This window comes from Primulina tabacum, chromosome 3, assembly GCF_025594145.1.
Source record: "Primulina tabacum isolate GXHZ01 chromosome 3, ASM2559414v2, whole genome shotgun sequence".
Taxonomy (NCBI): Eukaryota; Viridiplantae; Streptophyta; class Magnoliopsida; order Lamiales; family Gesneriaceae; genus Primulina; species Primulina tabacum.
In genome coordinates, this window is record NC_134552.1 from 11,457,742 (window position 1) to 11,473,103 (window position 15,362).

The 15,362-nt window shown below is 35.2% G+C and overlaps 4 protein-coding genes across 4 annotated transcripts; 2 read left to right on the forward strand and 2 right to left on the reverse strand.

The window, feature by feature from the left end:
- The first annotated feature begins 1,128 nt into the window (after positions 1-1,128).
- Positions 1,129-4,193, forward strand: LOC142540290 (putative glycerol-3-phosphate transporter 1). Its single transcript, XM_075646323.1, has 3 exons — positions 1,129-1,294; positions 2,229-3,281; positions 3,388-4,193. Exons 2-3 carry the CDS (start codon positions 2,267-2,269, stop codon positions 3,945-3,947), a joined length of 1,575 nt encoding a protein of 524 aa, XP_075502438.1. The 5' UTR covers positions 1,129-1,294; positions 2,229-2,266; the 3' UTR covers positions 3,948-4,193.
- Positions 4,194-5,264: 1,071 nt separating this feature from the next.
- Positions 5,265-6,972, reverse strand: LOC142540292 (small ribosomal subunit protein uS15). Its single transcript, XM_075646324.1, has 5 exons — positions 6,802-6,972; positions 6,615-6,687; positions 6,381-6,519; positions 6,082-6,268; positions 5,265-5,514 (listed from the first exon to the last, which is right to left on the reverse strand). Exons 1-5 carry the CDS (start codon positions 6,822-6,824, stop codon positions 5,481-5,483), a joined length of 456 nt encoding a protein of 151 aa, XP_075502439.1. The 5' UTR covers positions 6,825-6,972; the 3' UTR covers positions 5,265-5,480.
- An 802-nt stretch (positions 6,973-7,774) lies between these two features.
- Positions 7,775-10,211, reverse strand: LOC142540293 (putative calcium-binding protein CML13). The gene is made up of 2 exons (XM_075646325.1): positions 9,685-10,211; positions 7,775-8,048 (listed from the first exon to the last, which is right to left on the reverse strand). Exon 1 carries the CDS (start codon positions 10,130-10,132, stop codon positions 9,689-9,691), a length of 444 nt encoding a protein of 147 aa, XP_075502440.1. The 5' UTR covers positions 10,133-10,211; the 3' UTR covers positions 7,775-8,048; positions 9,685-9,688.
- A 921-nt stretch (positions 10,212-11,132) lies between these two features.
- LOC142540294 (protein PPLZ12) lies at positions 11,133-14,645 on the forward strand. The gene is made up of 5 exons (XM_075646326.1): positions 11,133-11,394; positions 12,221-12,343; positions 12,469-12,560; positions 13,161-13,257; positions 13,999-14,645. Exons 1-5 carry the CDS (start codon positions 11,202-11,204, stop codon positions 14,367-14,369), a joined length of 876 nt encoding a protein of 291 aa, XP_075502441.1. The 5' UTR covers positions 11,133-11,201; the 3' UTR covers positions 14,370-14,645.
- The last annotated feature ends 717 nt before the right edge of the window (positions 14,646-15,362 follow it).

The following is a 15,362-nucleotide window of genomic DNA, read 5'->3' on the forward strand; positions in this document are numbered from 1 at the left end:
CCCTTGTGTGGGCCCTAGCCATTGACGAATATATATTTCTTTTCATCTTGACAAAATTATATATTTTTATATTATTAAAAGTACTTATCCATCTTCATTTCAAGTGTATACGTTAAAATGATTTATATATTTTTAAAAAAAATTCAAAATATATAAAATATCGAAAATATACATTTTTCTCACATGAAAATTGAAGAAGATTTAGGATTTTTCTAATAAAAATTTTATGAACATCTTTGAACCACTTGGAATCTGACGAGCTGATACCAACAAACAAAACAGTTAAAAAGAATAATTAATTTTATATATGCCAGCCAAACGTTGCAAGATTGAGTTCGATGACAAAAATACAATAACCGGTAACGTCTGATCAACATAAATAACGTCCAAACTAATATAGCCGACCTGAAATATAACTTTTAGCAAATTGATTTTTTTCTAACCATTTGCAACTTTTATAAAACATTAAAATATACTATGTTTATTTAATTTTCATAAAAGAAAAGTGTATAATTTCAATATTTCAATATGGGTATTTTTCAACTTTGCCTCACATTTTTGATACAGAAACCCCACCATATGCCCGGCTAAACGAGTGTTTTTAAATTTTTCCTCAGGCTACAGTTTGACTCTATCTCGACTCAGAATTGTCTCTCATAGGGAAAAGAAGTGTAGCTTTAAGATTACGTAATCCCCCTAATTCATGGATCAAGATCCTCTGTTACGGGTTCCTCGCGTCACAAGGTGCCATGCACTGTCAAAAAAAAAAAAAAAAACTTAATTTTTTTAAATTGATTTTTTTATATTTTAATTATTTCAAAATCAAAATCATATTATATCACGACATGTGATTAAAAATTCAATTTAAAGTTACAATTTTATTTTTGATTACAAATATATATTGTAATGTTAAAATGACGTATCTCTTAGTACTTTTTATTTTATAATTTTTTCAACTATTTTTTTAAAAAATGGATAATTGAAATTTAACTTTTTTGTTACAATTAATTTTTCTCATTTCTTTTTAAAATTTAATTTTTTTTTAAAATTTTATTTTTTTTAATAATGCATAGCACCTTCTGTGGGGAACCCACAGGAGGATCTTGATCCTCAGCAGTAAACTAAAGTACTACTTGATATGGAATGAGCGTTGTCATAAAACTCAGCTATTAAAGAGAAACAAAAGCCATTTCTTCTGTAACGCTGTAGTTTATATTATAAAGCTTGGGAAAGAAAGAGAGACTTCAGACACGAAAAACGATTCTCTTGTTAATTCGAGGTTTCTTGATCAGAGGTAATCATCTATAGTCAGTTGTTTTATTTCTCAAATTCTTTTGCCCAAATACCAAGATTTTGAAACAAAGTTCGTTTTTTTTTTTAACTCGTTATTGGACAGAAGATAGGCTTCATCTTTTGAAAATTTTTACCCCAGTTTGCAGTACTTGAATTTTGTCCTAACTTTATTATTTCAAATATTCCATATTCTTCTGTCTGAATCTCGTGCTTTATCCGTTAATTTATTCTCTTTCTTGCTATGATGTTTTCTGGAATCGGGAAAATTCACCCTATGTTTTTTTAGAATTTACTCGTAAAAATATATTATTAAATTTTGTGGCTAAAACTCAACATCCATAGTTTTTAGCTCGTTAGTTTCCATACACGTTTCAATTATAAATTTAAAACAATGTGATTTTATCCCGTTGTTTTCACATATGCTTTTTAGAAATTACCCGTTTGAGCTATAGAAATAGATAGCTTTGATTTGTTTGATGGAAAATTGGGCTAGATTTCAAGTTTGAGCATTTTCATGGATATGCATTTCGTGGCGTGTCGGGGAGGAATGAACGTGACGAATAAGACGTTTAAGCGGAGAATATTCCTGGAATATATCGGAATCTTTTGACTTGGACATTTTATTTTCAAGTGATTTAAGCTTTACTTTCAACTGATCATTATTTTTTGAATTTGTATTACATTTCTGATGATGCTTGTTTGAAAAACCTGCGATTTATTTTTTATATTTGTCCTAATTCTCGTAAAGTTCAGTCTATTATTTTTTTTTGTTTTTTTCCCCACTTGGCCAGTTGATCTTCGTTTGGATCATCCAGCTCCTGTTTGTTTGTTAACTCATTGATGGTTTTGAGATTTCAATGGAAGTTATTGTATTTAGAAATCCCATTCGATGATCTTGGGGGTTTCGTGTATCTCATTTTCTTATATTTTCTCAGGTTTCCAATTCTCTGTTGGATATTGCTAAATTCCAATAATGGGTTCGATTCAAGAACCAGGTTTAGAGGTAAATTATGATAAGCCTCCAGGAATTCGATTCGTTGAGTACATTAAAAAATCCTCCATTTCTTACAAGACACATCGGGCCATTGTTTTGGTAGTAACTTTTTTCGCGTATTTGTCTTACCACGCCACTCGAAAAACCACCAGCATTGTGAAAAGTGCACTTGATCCCCAGTCGCCTAATGTAGATTCGAAACTGTCTTATTATTCGTGGACAAGGGCTAATACTCAAAGGCCGTTATATGGCGTGAAGAGTTCCTATGTTTTTGGAGCTGGTTGGGAACCATTTAATGATTCCGACGGGACGTCGTTGCTTGGTGGACTTGATGTGGCTTTCTTATTCGTATATGCTGCAGGAATGTTCTTTTCGGGGCATATTGGGGATAGGATGAATCTTCGAATATTTTTAACAATAGGAATGTTAGGAACTGGTTTGTTTACTTCCCTTTTCGGGGTTGGATATTGGGCAAACATCCATATCTTTTATTACTATTTGCTAGTTCAAATGCTAGCGGGATTGTTTCAGTCCACCGGTTGGCCATCCGTGGTTGCAGTTGTTGGAAATTGGTTTGGAAAACAGAAGAGGGGACTTATAATGGGTATCTGGAATGCTCATACATCTCTTGGTAACATAACTGGTTCTGTAGTTGCATCGATGATGTTGAAACACGGATGGGGTTGGTCTTTGGTGGTTCCTGGATTAGGTATAACTTTTGTGGGAATCATTTTGTTCTTGTTTTTACCCGTTAGTCCTGAATCTGTCGGAGCCGGTGTGGATGATAGCGATGAAGTGCTCTCTCCTAGAAAAGCAGGAGAGGAAATTAGAGAACCCCTCCTGAGATTGAAGTCGGAGGAGAAAGGACCCGCAGTTGGATTCCTTGAAGCATGGAAGATTCCAGGGGTCGCCCCATTTGCTCTGTGCCTTTTCTTTGCGAAACTTGTGGCCTACACATTCCTTTACTGGCTTCCATTTTACATCAGCCACACAGGTGAATTGAGCTTCTTGCATTCGATTCAGTTTATTTTGTGTATTTAATTGTAGAAAGGATTCGTTTAGACCATTTTTTAACTTAATATGTTACGCCAATACTGCAGCTATCGAGGGGAGATACTTAACGAGTGAGGAAGCTGGAAACTTGTCCACACTCTTTGATGTTGGGGGCGTGGTTGGAGGGATCTTAGCTGGCCACATATCAGACCGTCTCGGTGCAAGAGCCATAACAGCCGCAAGCTTCATGTATTGTGCAATACCAGTTCTGTTTCTTTACAGAAGCTATGGGCATGTGTCCATGGTAGTAAACATCGTACTCATGTTCATTACCGGGTTATTTGTAAACGGGCCTTATGCTCTTATAACGACTGCTGTTTCGGCTGATCTGGGGACACATAGCTCATTGAAAGGGAATGCAAGGGCGTTGGCTACGGTGACTGCAATCATCGATGGAACGGGGTCGATTGGGGCAGCAGTAGGACCACTTCTAACAGGGTATATATCAGCTCAGAGCTGGAGTGCGGTTTTTACAATGCTGATGGGTGCAGCTCTGATAGCTGGTTTGCTCCTTACAAGGCTTGTGGTCTCGGAGGTGAGCACGAAGATTGAAGAATCACGGGCACAAGAGAATTCGAGGTCAAGTCATCCACCTTTGGAAGTGTGATCGATCGAGAAAGGTTCACAGATTTGGGTTTTTATTTTTTGTGCTTAAAAATTATAAGCATCACCGTTGCTAGATAAATGGAAGGGTGAGTGGCTTTGAGTTTGAGATTCTTGATTGTATAATTCTATTAACTTGTATTGGAGGTGAACCAGCAGATCTGTCTCGACTGAAAAATGAAATCAGTTTCAATCACATTTATACAACTTCTTAAAATGTAATTTTATCTTCTCGCAATTTTTATATTAACGCACTCTTTAACTTGGATTGCCGCTACGTACACAATGGAATGGTGCATTTGGCAGAATTGCTACGAGTTTTGTTCAAAATTTTCCCCCCTCATCCAATGTTAGTCAAATTTCGACAATCTCGAAATTAAATTATTTTTTTGCACCACTAAAAACTTCGAGTGACATATTGGTGGACGAGGTGGAATTTATCGTGTCGCGATGCGAGAAAAATGATTTTTTTTTCTTTTTTTGGGAAAAAGAAAGTCATCAAGAGTCAAGACACGAGGAAACAGTCGAGGAAAACAATCATCAAGAGTACATAAAGGATACCATCTATCAAGATTATCTGTTCTAAGATTCCAAACACCGACGTTGTCTAGATACACGTAGACTGCAGTCCACCCTACAGCAAAAACCTTAAATCGAACGAGAGATGTTAGAGAAGAATTAGAAATTTGAATGCAAGCTCCAGCCTTTCCTTAAAAAATATATTTCAAATTATATTTATCTTGGGACATATTTAAAATCTACTACAATGACTAATGAAATTGCTTGATTTTATGAAGTGAATGTGAAACTAATTTGAATTTTATTCATATAAATAAATCGAAGAATTTGGAATCCATGGATACACTATAATCTATAAATTCAAACGGTGTGAAATGCAAAAGATGAGAGTTTTATGATGAGATATAATTATTGCCTTGACGGTATTCCCAACACAAAACATGGGGAAGTTTGCATGAGACACTATGTTGTGGATTAACTAAAGTGCAACAGATCTGTCATCGTTAATAGTCCAACATATCAGGTTCATACTTGATCCCACAAAATAAAAAATAAAAATGGAGACAACCACAATCACGGCATATTTTCCCTTACCGATTGAGGTATCTTCTTGGAATTGGAATCCAAAAGAAACTCGGGCTTTTAGGACTTGGATCGTATTCACGAACTCAACCTATAATGTGCATGAATTTTTAAAGTAATGACACAATTTCCAAATAGTTCCTAAATTAAGGAGATTCCCCGTCGACGCTGCTCCTTCACACATTAGTGCTAAATGCAGCATTTAACTTCAAAAACAAAAAAAATAGAACGGTAAACTTTCACCATCAAGTTTAGGGACACCAGGTCAAACGAGATACTAATGCAATGAAACTGCCAACACAAAAATGTCAAAAGCCAAAAAATGTCATACATCTCAGTCAACATAATCAAATCAAAAGACAGCTTTTGCCAAAATAAGTAATTTGCCCATGTAATCATTGACAGGTCGAGTGCCAATCCAAACTGATACCCAAGCCTATGCTACGAGGGTGCTGGCAGTGGTGGACTCGCTGCAAATGGAGAGTTTTAAAAGTAAGTCATAAAAGATTACTAGTTACAAAGAAATGTTAAACGAGAGGTTTCAATATGAAATTCACAAGTAGGATGTATAAATGTGGGAAAAAACCAAAAATTCTTCAGTGTACAGACGAATAAATAGTCTCACATGAAATATATGGCTAGGCATGGAAAAGCGAATACGAAAGAAGTTCGAGCATTCAAATGATTAGGAAATGATGAAACTTTACACTTACCACTCACCAGTATCAGTATAGATACAATCAATAGTTAAATTTAACCACATCCCAATCAATGGTGAACCTTAAGGTTTGCCAATACTTGCTATGGAAGAAAACTAACATAGATTCTTTTATGGAAAATTGAAGCGCAGGATAACAATATTTTTGGACATGCAAATTACTCTAAATTGCATCCTTAACAAAAATATGCTAGCTATACCGCTGGTCTTTATACTAGCAGAATCATAATAACTACGAATAGGTTCAAAGATAAGTACATAAAAACGATGGCAATAATTTCAATATGGTAAAATGAAAAATATAGGAGCAGGGGATTACTATTTCCAAACAGGTGGGAGCTTCTTGGTTTTCTTGTAGTACCGTGCCAAACGGTGAATCCTGCTCTCAACCAAAATCAGCCTGAATTTGGAGTCCTTATCCTTCCTGTTCCTCTCCAGATGCTTCCTGATGGCCACTGCTTTCTTGATCAAATGGTAAAGATCTTCCGGAATCTCCGGGGCAAGACCTAAAGGTATCACATTATCATTCCCCAATAATCAAACTTCTATGGTAAACTAATCACATAATTTTTCAAGAAATTTCGGAATCAATAAGAAGAAAGCCAAATTTATTATTACCGTGGGCCTTGAGAATACGTAGAATCTTGCTACCCGTAACGCTTTTCACCTGAGCGATACCATTGGAATCACGAAGAATCACGCCGATCTGTGACGGAGTCATTCCTTTCTTCGCGAACTTGCATATATTGTCTTCCACCTTAAAAAATAACAAAAACAAACAAAATAAAAAGTCCGTCCATAATTATAAAATAAATGGACAAAACAATTAAGAATTCCAATCGAACAATTTACATCTTGGGAAGAAATTTTGAGCCAACTAGGAGGAGTTCTCTTGTAAGGCAGGGCTGAGGCAGAAATACCCTTGCTGAAATCAAACAAAACATAGAGAAAACACTAAATAGGATGCGAGGACAAAATATTCCAAGGAAAGGGAATAAACTGGTCAACTGAGTTACAGAGATTAAAGGATGAGAAATACCCGCGGCTGTGCATACGACCCATGTTGGCTGTGGTGGCGCCGCCGCGTGTTCGCCGACGAAATTTGAGACTCTGAAAAGCAAAGTGCAAGCACACAGAAGCCCGGCTGCTCTAAGTCGATACCGCTGACTAGGGTTTTATTTTGAGATTCGATTCTAATAGTCAGTTTATCTGGGCCAGCCCAATTAGCTTCTTCAGGGCTCGAATTCATCGAACAAGATTTTTTTATTTAAAATATTATATTTTTTAAATGAAAGAAGAGAAAGATGGCTCGAAATCTAGGTTTAATCAAACCGAACCGCTAATTTCATTAGGTTCGGTTCAATTTATCAATACATTAAGTTCGGTTTAATTAATTAATTTTTTTAACCAAACTAAAATTTTAAAGAATCAAAGTTATCCTAACTTAAGCTGAATTATTAAAGTAGTGAGCCCTAAAATCGAATATAAAATGATTTAAATAGTAATAAACCCTTGCATGCATCTCGTGCACGTATATTAAATTTTGATATAAAAATATAGAGTAAGTTGTTGTGTGAAACGTAATAAGGTTATAGTAAATTTTTTTTTTTTAATTTGATGTTTTAAGTTTCATTTTATTATGTTTTGGTGTGAAATATAATAATACTATAGAGAAAAAAATTTAGTAAGTTTCTTGTGAGACGATCTCACGAATATTTATCTGTGAGACAAGCAAACCTACCGATATTCACAATAAAAAATAATATTCTTAACATAAAAAATAATATTTTTTCAGTTTAGAGTTGCGCACTCGTACCATTTAATCATCAGCCAAATCGATTTTCTTTATAATAGTTCACCATAATAATCAATAACTAATAAATATCTTTTTCCAAAAAATAAATTTTACACGTTACCGAACGTATTTAGAATATAAATATAAATTTAAGCAATAATTCCATTTCGTGAGAAAAACGATTTACGCAACTCGGTGCAACAAGAATCGACTAGGATTCAGTTCAAAACACAAGATGTGGCGAATAGATCAGGAAATAGGAAACAGTGTTCACAACATTCAGGTGCCAATTAACTGTATACCCTAACACACAGATTCAACAACACCAGATGGAGTTAAAATACTACTAAATATCTACCGAACAATCAATCATGGTTTCCCTAAGGACCCCCCTTAAAAACATTCAAACAGTGCAAGTTTTATGCGCCAATGACATAAATTAAGATTCCTGCTCCAGGTGAATGATCAGCGCAGCCAGCAATCGAGATAACCTGCAAGAACAATGCACTGGAATCAGATACTAAAGCAGTCATAAATAAATTAATTAAAAGCTACAACCACGCCAATACGCCATCATAGGGTTGAGGTGGAGATTGGGATATGAGAACTTAGGACAAATGAAACTTCAAGGAGATTTACGGTTGTTGATTTTCAAAGTCGCTCACATAATTCTCCACATAATTAATGATACTCTTGCATTAGGATTGAGGGTTAACAGAAAGGACAAAAGTGAATAAGAGATTAAGCTTCCAAGGCCCAAGCTGAAGGCGAGCCTTAGACTTCATCATTCCAAACTCTGTATACCTCGATCCGAATTCATTTTTTTGTGAAAAACTCCTGTTTGGTTAATGGGTGTTGAAATTGCCATCTCTAGTTTTGTGTCATAACCAAGTGGGTGAGAACACCATTTGATATGGTAGGCATTAAGATCAACCTGGTTCACTGGCCCCAAGAACATTTGAATGCATGAATACTCAATCTGACACAACTTGTCATTCACAAGGATAGAGATTTGTCTTTTGGAAAACATAATTTATAGTTCAAAGGGCATAAGACACATCAAGGCTCCAAGTGGGTGTTGGAGCCTGAGATAATGCGCAAAAGGTTGGGCAGATAGAGAAGAATTCTTCATCAAATTCAGACATGATCACGTAAGCTGTGAATTATACAAACCAAAAATTAAAACTTTAACCCACCAAGATAAAATAATTATGCTTCTCACACGTTATAAATAAATATTGCACCTAAAATCAAATTTTAATCAATAAAACCAAACTAATTCAAAAGGTGAAATAATATATTAAACTAATATGTTTACGTAAATAGAATGATAAAAGATTTAGAAGTGAGAAAGCTCGGTAGAAATAATAATTACCACATTAGTTTGTTCTTGCATGATATTTAAACTTGGTAACACACTCAGGTAAATTCTTTTGCACTCCCCTTAGACCAAAATGGTGTAAGAAGCTTTTTCTTCTCATATATTTTTTGTGACTAGAGTGTTTGTTTTAACAACAATTCAAAAACGCAAGTTTCTTAAGCAATTGATCTTCAAGAATAGTTCTATTTCATGTATTCTGACAAAGTAGAGCATTCAATACACAAGCTAAATCGTAAGTACTATCCTAAATCTAATAAATTAGACAATCGAATCCTAATAAGTACCTAGTTAACTTCTTCTTGCATCACAAATGATTTCTGTAACCCTTAATAATCACTTGTGAAACGTATAATCAACTTTCTCAATCTCACATAGAATCCTACAAATTTATAGAAATCAAAACCAACCGAGACATTCCTCATACTTAATGATAAAGGAATAAAATCTATAATTCGCCGATAAATAATAAAAAACGCACAAAAAACTAGTTAAATTAATAGCATAAACCATGAAGTCAACAGACCAAACAGTTTAACAAGTTTCCTCAAACCCGCGAATCTTCTTTTCACAATCTAGCATAAGCATTCAATAAGCAGAATTGCAAGTTGCAACAACAAAAGCATCACCGGGTGAAACACAACTTACTTATAATAGTGACTCAACAATCACGTAGAAAATACACAAGAAAAAAGGAAAACAACCGCCAATGGTGTAGCCGCAAAAATAGGAAGATAAAAAAACGTCACCTATTCACTTAGCAACCATGCGGGCGATGAAGTCCTCGTACCGGATCTTGCCATCAGACCCGACATCCACCTCACGGATCCATTCATCGAACTCAGCAGGCTCCAGCTTCTCCCCAATGTTGGTGAGGATATGCCTGAGATCCGAAACAACGACGTACCCAGTACCGTCCTTATCGAGAACTTTGAACGCGTCGCGAAGCTGGCGATCAAATGGCTCAGGTTTCAAATGCTTGGTCATGAGGTCTAGGAATCTAGGGAAATCGAACGGAGCATTGAGCTTCTCCTCAGCGATTATTGACTTCAGCTGGGCCTGAGTAGGGTTTCCGCCGAGAGATCGCATCAGGATCCCGAGCTCCGAGGGAGCGATTTTGCCATCGCCGTCGGTGTCGAAGAGATTGAACGCTTCCTTCATTGCCGATGCCTGTTCGTCCTTCAGATCTTTCCCCATTTTCTGCGATGAGATGAGAATTTCCCTTCCTGAATTTTCTCTCTTATGTGTTGCTTGTTCTTTTTTTTTAAAAAAAAAATCTGACAATTTTGAATTTTGTTCTCAAATGGAGGGGTTTTAATGGGATATAGGAAAATTTAGGGGCTAAATTCGAATCAGAATTTGTCTTTAGGGCTTGGTCTTAACCGTAGTCTGTTATGTCTACCCAATCAAATTGGGACTAGATCACGATGTCCTCCGAACTCGATGAAACATCCGATATTCGAGTTGAGAATATTTATTATATGATTAAATAAATGAATAATCTAGAATAAAGATTTTCAAATATAAGGATAGATGTTAGTTTTAAAAATCTTACTCTTGCTCGACCCGAATATCTGATTAAATCAATATATATATGATTTTTTTTTAGTATGATGTCAATTCTAATATACTTTTGTTGAATGATATTAGTTATGTGAAATGAATAAAATTATTATTAGAGAGTTGATGTTATTTTCTTTTGGAAATAAATTGTTTCTAATATATTGTTATCTTTTTATAATGTTTAATTTGATAATTTTTATATGTTTTCTTATTATTCTCAATAATTTATTAAATATCCAAAGTAATTTAAATTTGAGATAATACTATTATAAGTGACAACAAGACAATTATATAGTTTATGAATATTCAATAATCTGAGGGGTAAAAAAATGATGACAAAGACGAAATTGAATATGTAATAATAATTGTTATAATAAATGGAGAATGAGAACGGAACGTAAAGAAACTCATCCAAACCTTACTCATATTCATCCCTAATTGTGACATGAAATTAGATCATAGTGCTATTAAAAAATATATATATAAAAGTAATTTAATATTTTTAAAATGTATTTGAGTTTACAAAATGGAAAAAAAAATCTAAATTTGTTAAACGAAATAAGGAAATTACGAGCATGGCCACGTCCCGGGATCGATACCGCGTGTCCTCTTTTCTTTTAAATGGGAATTTCTATTTTATATGCGATAAAGCCAATAATATCTCCCTCTTGTAGTTCTAGGTAATTGAAGGTTGTCGAGGGGGATGGGGAATTCGTACTGTATGTTGTGTGGGTGCGTGGATCAGGCAAGCATAGGCGTGGTGGAGAGATGGGGGCGGTTTGATCGCCTTGCTCAACCGGGGTTCCAATTCTACAACCTCTTGGCTGGAGAATGTCTCGCCGGAGTCCTATCCACTAGGATTAATTCTCTTGATGTCAAAATTGAGACCAAAACAAAGGAAAGTAATCTCGTTTTCACACATATGCCTTAGAGAAGTAGCACGTGCGTGATTCTTATGATGAGAAGGGCGGAGTCGTTTCTGCGACTCTGTTTTCTTCCGGTCCTGTTTATCCTTTTTTTTCTATGTTGCGTGAGCTTGAATTTCTCGTAACTTTGTGCAATTTTTATTACGTGTGTGGATTTTCAGGTTTGTTTGAGCCTTATTTTCTTTCTAATTGAAGTTTAGTCTTTATTGAGCACTGGTTGGAGTTTCTTGAAAGTTTCATTGATTTTCATGCACCGACTGTTGTATTAGGATTCAAGCCTTCGATGAAACGTCTTCGCAGAATTGGACTTTCATATCAGCCAGGATTCACTCGCATTACAAATTATTGGTCTCACTTGCCGACACAAATGAGTTAGATCTCAAATAAGTCAACTTCATAAACCCCGAGATTCCAGTTAAAAGAAATAAAAATAAAAATTTGCTCCTTAAATATGTTATGCCTGGCAGTTTGGGTATTCTGTTGTGTTTATCATAATGTTTGCATAGTTGATTCCCTTGTGGCTGGGCCCTGAGTTGCCTATACAAGTTTTATGGTCGACGTAATCTGATCATTGTTACCTTCAAATTAAGTTATGCTTCCCCATATGGCATATTTTTTGACTGCTTAATTTGAACGGATTATTAGCTTGAAGGTAATTTGAGATGTCAACTTAGTTTGCCATCATATGGCTGGTTAAATGCAAGAGTTGCATAGGTGATTTTTATGCAGTCAAAATCAAGAATTTGTATTGAGTGTGCATGTTCCACTCTCAGAATATCACATTATTCCATTCTGCAGGATAATGTCTTTGTTCAAATGCATTGCACAATTCAATATAGGGTAATCAAGGAAAATGCTGATGATGCTTTCTACGAGTTACAAAATCCTAGAGAACAGATTCAGTCATACGTATTTGATGGTAATATATGTAAATTCATGCAAGTAATTTCTTGCTCTATATTTTCATGTTTTATTTTTTTCTTTTGCTTGTACGAGTGTCATTTTTTACAAAGTTTTTCTTACGTTCTCTGTTCATGCTACTAGTTGTTCGAGCTCATGTTCCAAGAATGACTTTGGATGAGCTTTTTGAACAGAAGGGTGATGTTGCTCAAGCTGTTTTGGAGGAACTTGAGAAGGTATTTTTTGATAAAAAGTGGACAATAGGGTGACTGTGGCAAAACTTTAATATTTAATCCTACTTTGAATTCCCAAATGTGGTCTTGAATTACCTTTTTCTTAAAAAAATTTGTGATTGGAAGGAACTTTTCTATTTCGGTGTATATATATATTTAAAATTTTGGATTTGAAGGAACTGTTCTCTGCGTGTGTGTGTGTGTGTGTGTAACAAAAAAAATTGGAATCTTCAGGCCAAATTTTGTTTCTCAGCTCCACGAGGAAGTTTATGCGTGTGTTAACGTGAATATCCCCTGCATTGTGAAGTATACCGGGACTGTTTCATACTGAGAGAAACAGAAAAGAAAATAACAATTTTAAGTTCAGAAAAGTTGAAACGGGAGGAGGAAAACCCGCACGAAGAAAGAATAAGCTCAGAGACTGTTACATGTGTTTGATAATCTTCTTAATTAACCTGCTTATATATCAAGTTGACACTTAAAAGTTAAATACATTGACGTGATTTTTTTTGTTCCATTTCATTCTTTGTATGTCGAATGATGCAAACATGTGGGATTTGTGGTACTAATGAGATCCAGCTTGGATACGACTACATGTGTCAGGTGATGGGAGCATATGGATATAACATTGAGCATATATTGATGGTTGACATCATTCCGGACGCCTCAGTACGCAAAGCGATGAATGAGATAAATGCAGGTTACTCTCAGTTATATCATTGTCCTTTGCATTTTTAACTTTTCAGACAGAACATGATTGACACAACTAGACTGTCCATTTAAGAGCGCACGTGTTGCTAAGTGCGCATTCACTGTTTTGTTGTACGTGGTTTTCTTCTTGACGCTGCTTGGGCATCTATTGTGATATTGGTGTGGTTTCTCTGGGTTTGTAGCCTTATGTTATATTTGCAAGTGATCTTCATGCTCTCTCATACTCTGCTCAAGTCTTGATTGGTTAAACCAAGATAAATTTGATGTCCTCTGGTTCTGAAGGAGACATTTCATAGATATTTAAGTGAGGAAAACACTAGGGATGGCATTGTAAAGATTTTAATGCAGGTTGTAGGCATCGACCATGGCAATTTATATTTTGATATAGTACTGCATCCATATAGGATGTGTAAGGCCGTTGATTTTACTATATACATGATATAAGCTTGTGGGAGCTACATATTTTCACATTTCAGAATGAAATAGAATGTTGAATTATGATGCTTTCAGAATTGATTTCCAAGTTTTAATGTCTCTTGTTCATATTTTAGTTACTTTTGAAAAAAAAAGACAAGGTGATTAATAGCCTAAATCCATCCATTCCATCTAAACTTGTACCTGTCTTATTTTTCCTTAATTTTCTCCCATTTACAAATGGATGGTTTATTTATTTGTTTGTTTATTTATTTTAACCGAAACACGGGGATAAAATGTTCATGTTCTATGATAGCGCAAAGAATGCAACTTGCTAGTGTATACAAAGGGGAGGCAGAGAAGATTCTTCAAGTCAAGAAAGCAGAAGCGGATGCTGAAGCCAAGTATCTCGGAGGAGTCGGTGTCGCTAGACAAAGGCAGGCAATTACAGATGGCCTTAGAGAGAATATCTTGAATTTTTCCCACAAAGTAGAAGGCACGTCAGCAAAAGAGGTCATGGACCTTATCATGATCACTCAATACTTCGATACTATCAAAGACCTGGGAAACAGTTCCAAAAACACTACGGTTTTCATACCCCATGGTCCTGGTCATGTTCGTGACATTGGCGATCAGATACGCAATGGTCTGATGGAGGCAGCAAGTGCACAGGTGAATGTCGAATAATCTGACTACTTCGCTTTCCCCATGTTTCTCAAAAGACACTCCCACGGTATGTCATACAATGGGGCATTTGAGCTTTTTTTAATAAAAAATACTATAAAAATGTGAACAATGGTTGCTTAATCTGTGTTAAAAATGTAGTTATGGGCTACTTTCAGATTTTGTTGTGTAAATTTGTCAACTAACTCTGATGTTTGGTGGCCTTTACCAAATATTTGGTTGTCGGATTTTGTTTTGGTGTTTGTATTACCATCAATAAATTTTGTTTATTGCATATAATCGTGGATTAAATGATAAAATTGTGCTTTGTCAATTTTCCTTCAATCTAGTTGTAGCTAAACGCTTTTCGTAATAACTCATTCATAAAATTGTCATAAAATTGTTAATTGCTAGATGAATGCATTAATAAATGATTCTTCATGTTACATGATTGAGTTTACTTGTCGATTCTTTGACAAAAACTTGTGTGAGACAGTTTCACGTGTCGTATTTTGTGAAACAGATATCTTATTTGGATCATCCATAAAAAAAATATTTTTTATTCTAAGAGTATTATTTTTTATTGTGAATATCGATATGGTTGATCTGTCTCATAGATAAAAACTCGTGAGACTGTCTCACAAGAGATATACTCCAATACTTTTATGAAATATATGGAAAACATCAAAATATTTGAAGATGCGTGCTGGTATCACGAAGTTAGACGTTAACGAGGATATATGAACGCCAAAATCAGTTTGTGCCCAAGAATTGAATTTGGTGCGATGGAATTAGTTGTAGCCATTCTTTGCACAGTGAAGGTAGTCCGCTCACCCTTCTACCTTCCCTTGATTTTAATTAAATGGCTTAGTACCAAAAGTTTGGCACTTTTTAGCAATGTTACCAGGAAGCAAACTTCTTGTTGACAGAATACCACAATCAGCAATAGGCAGCAGCGTAATCCACTACTTAGCCATAAGCTATGAAACAGACATAACTTGCGAAAGTAGTAAAAAT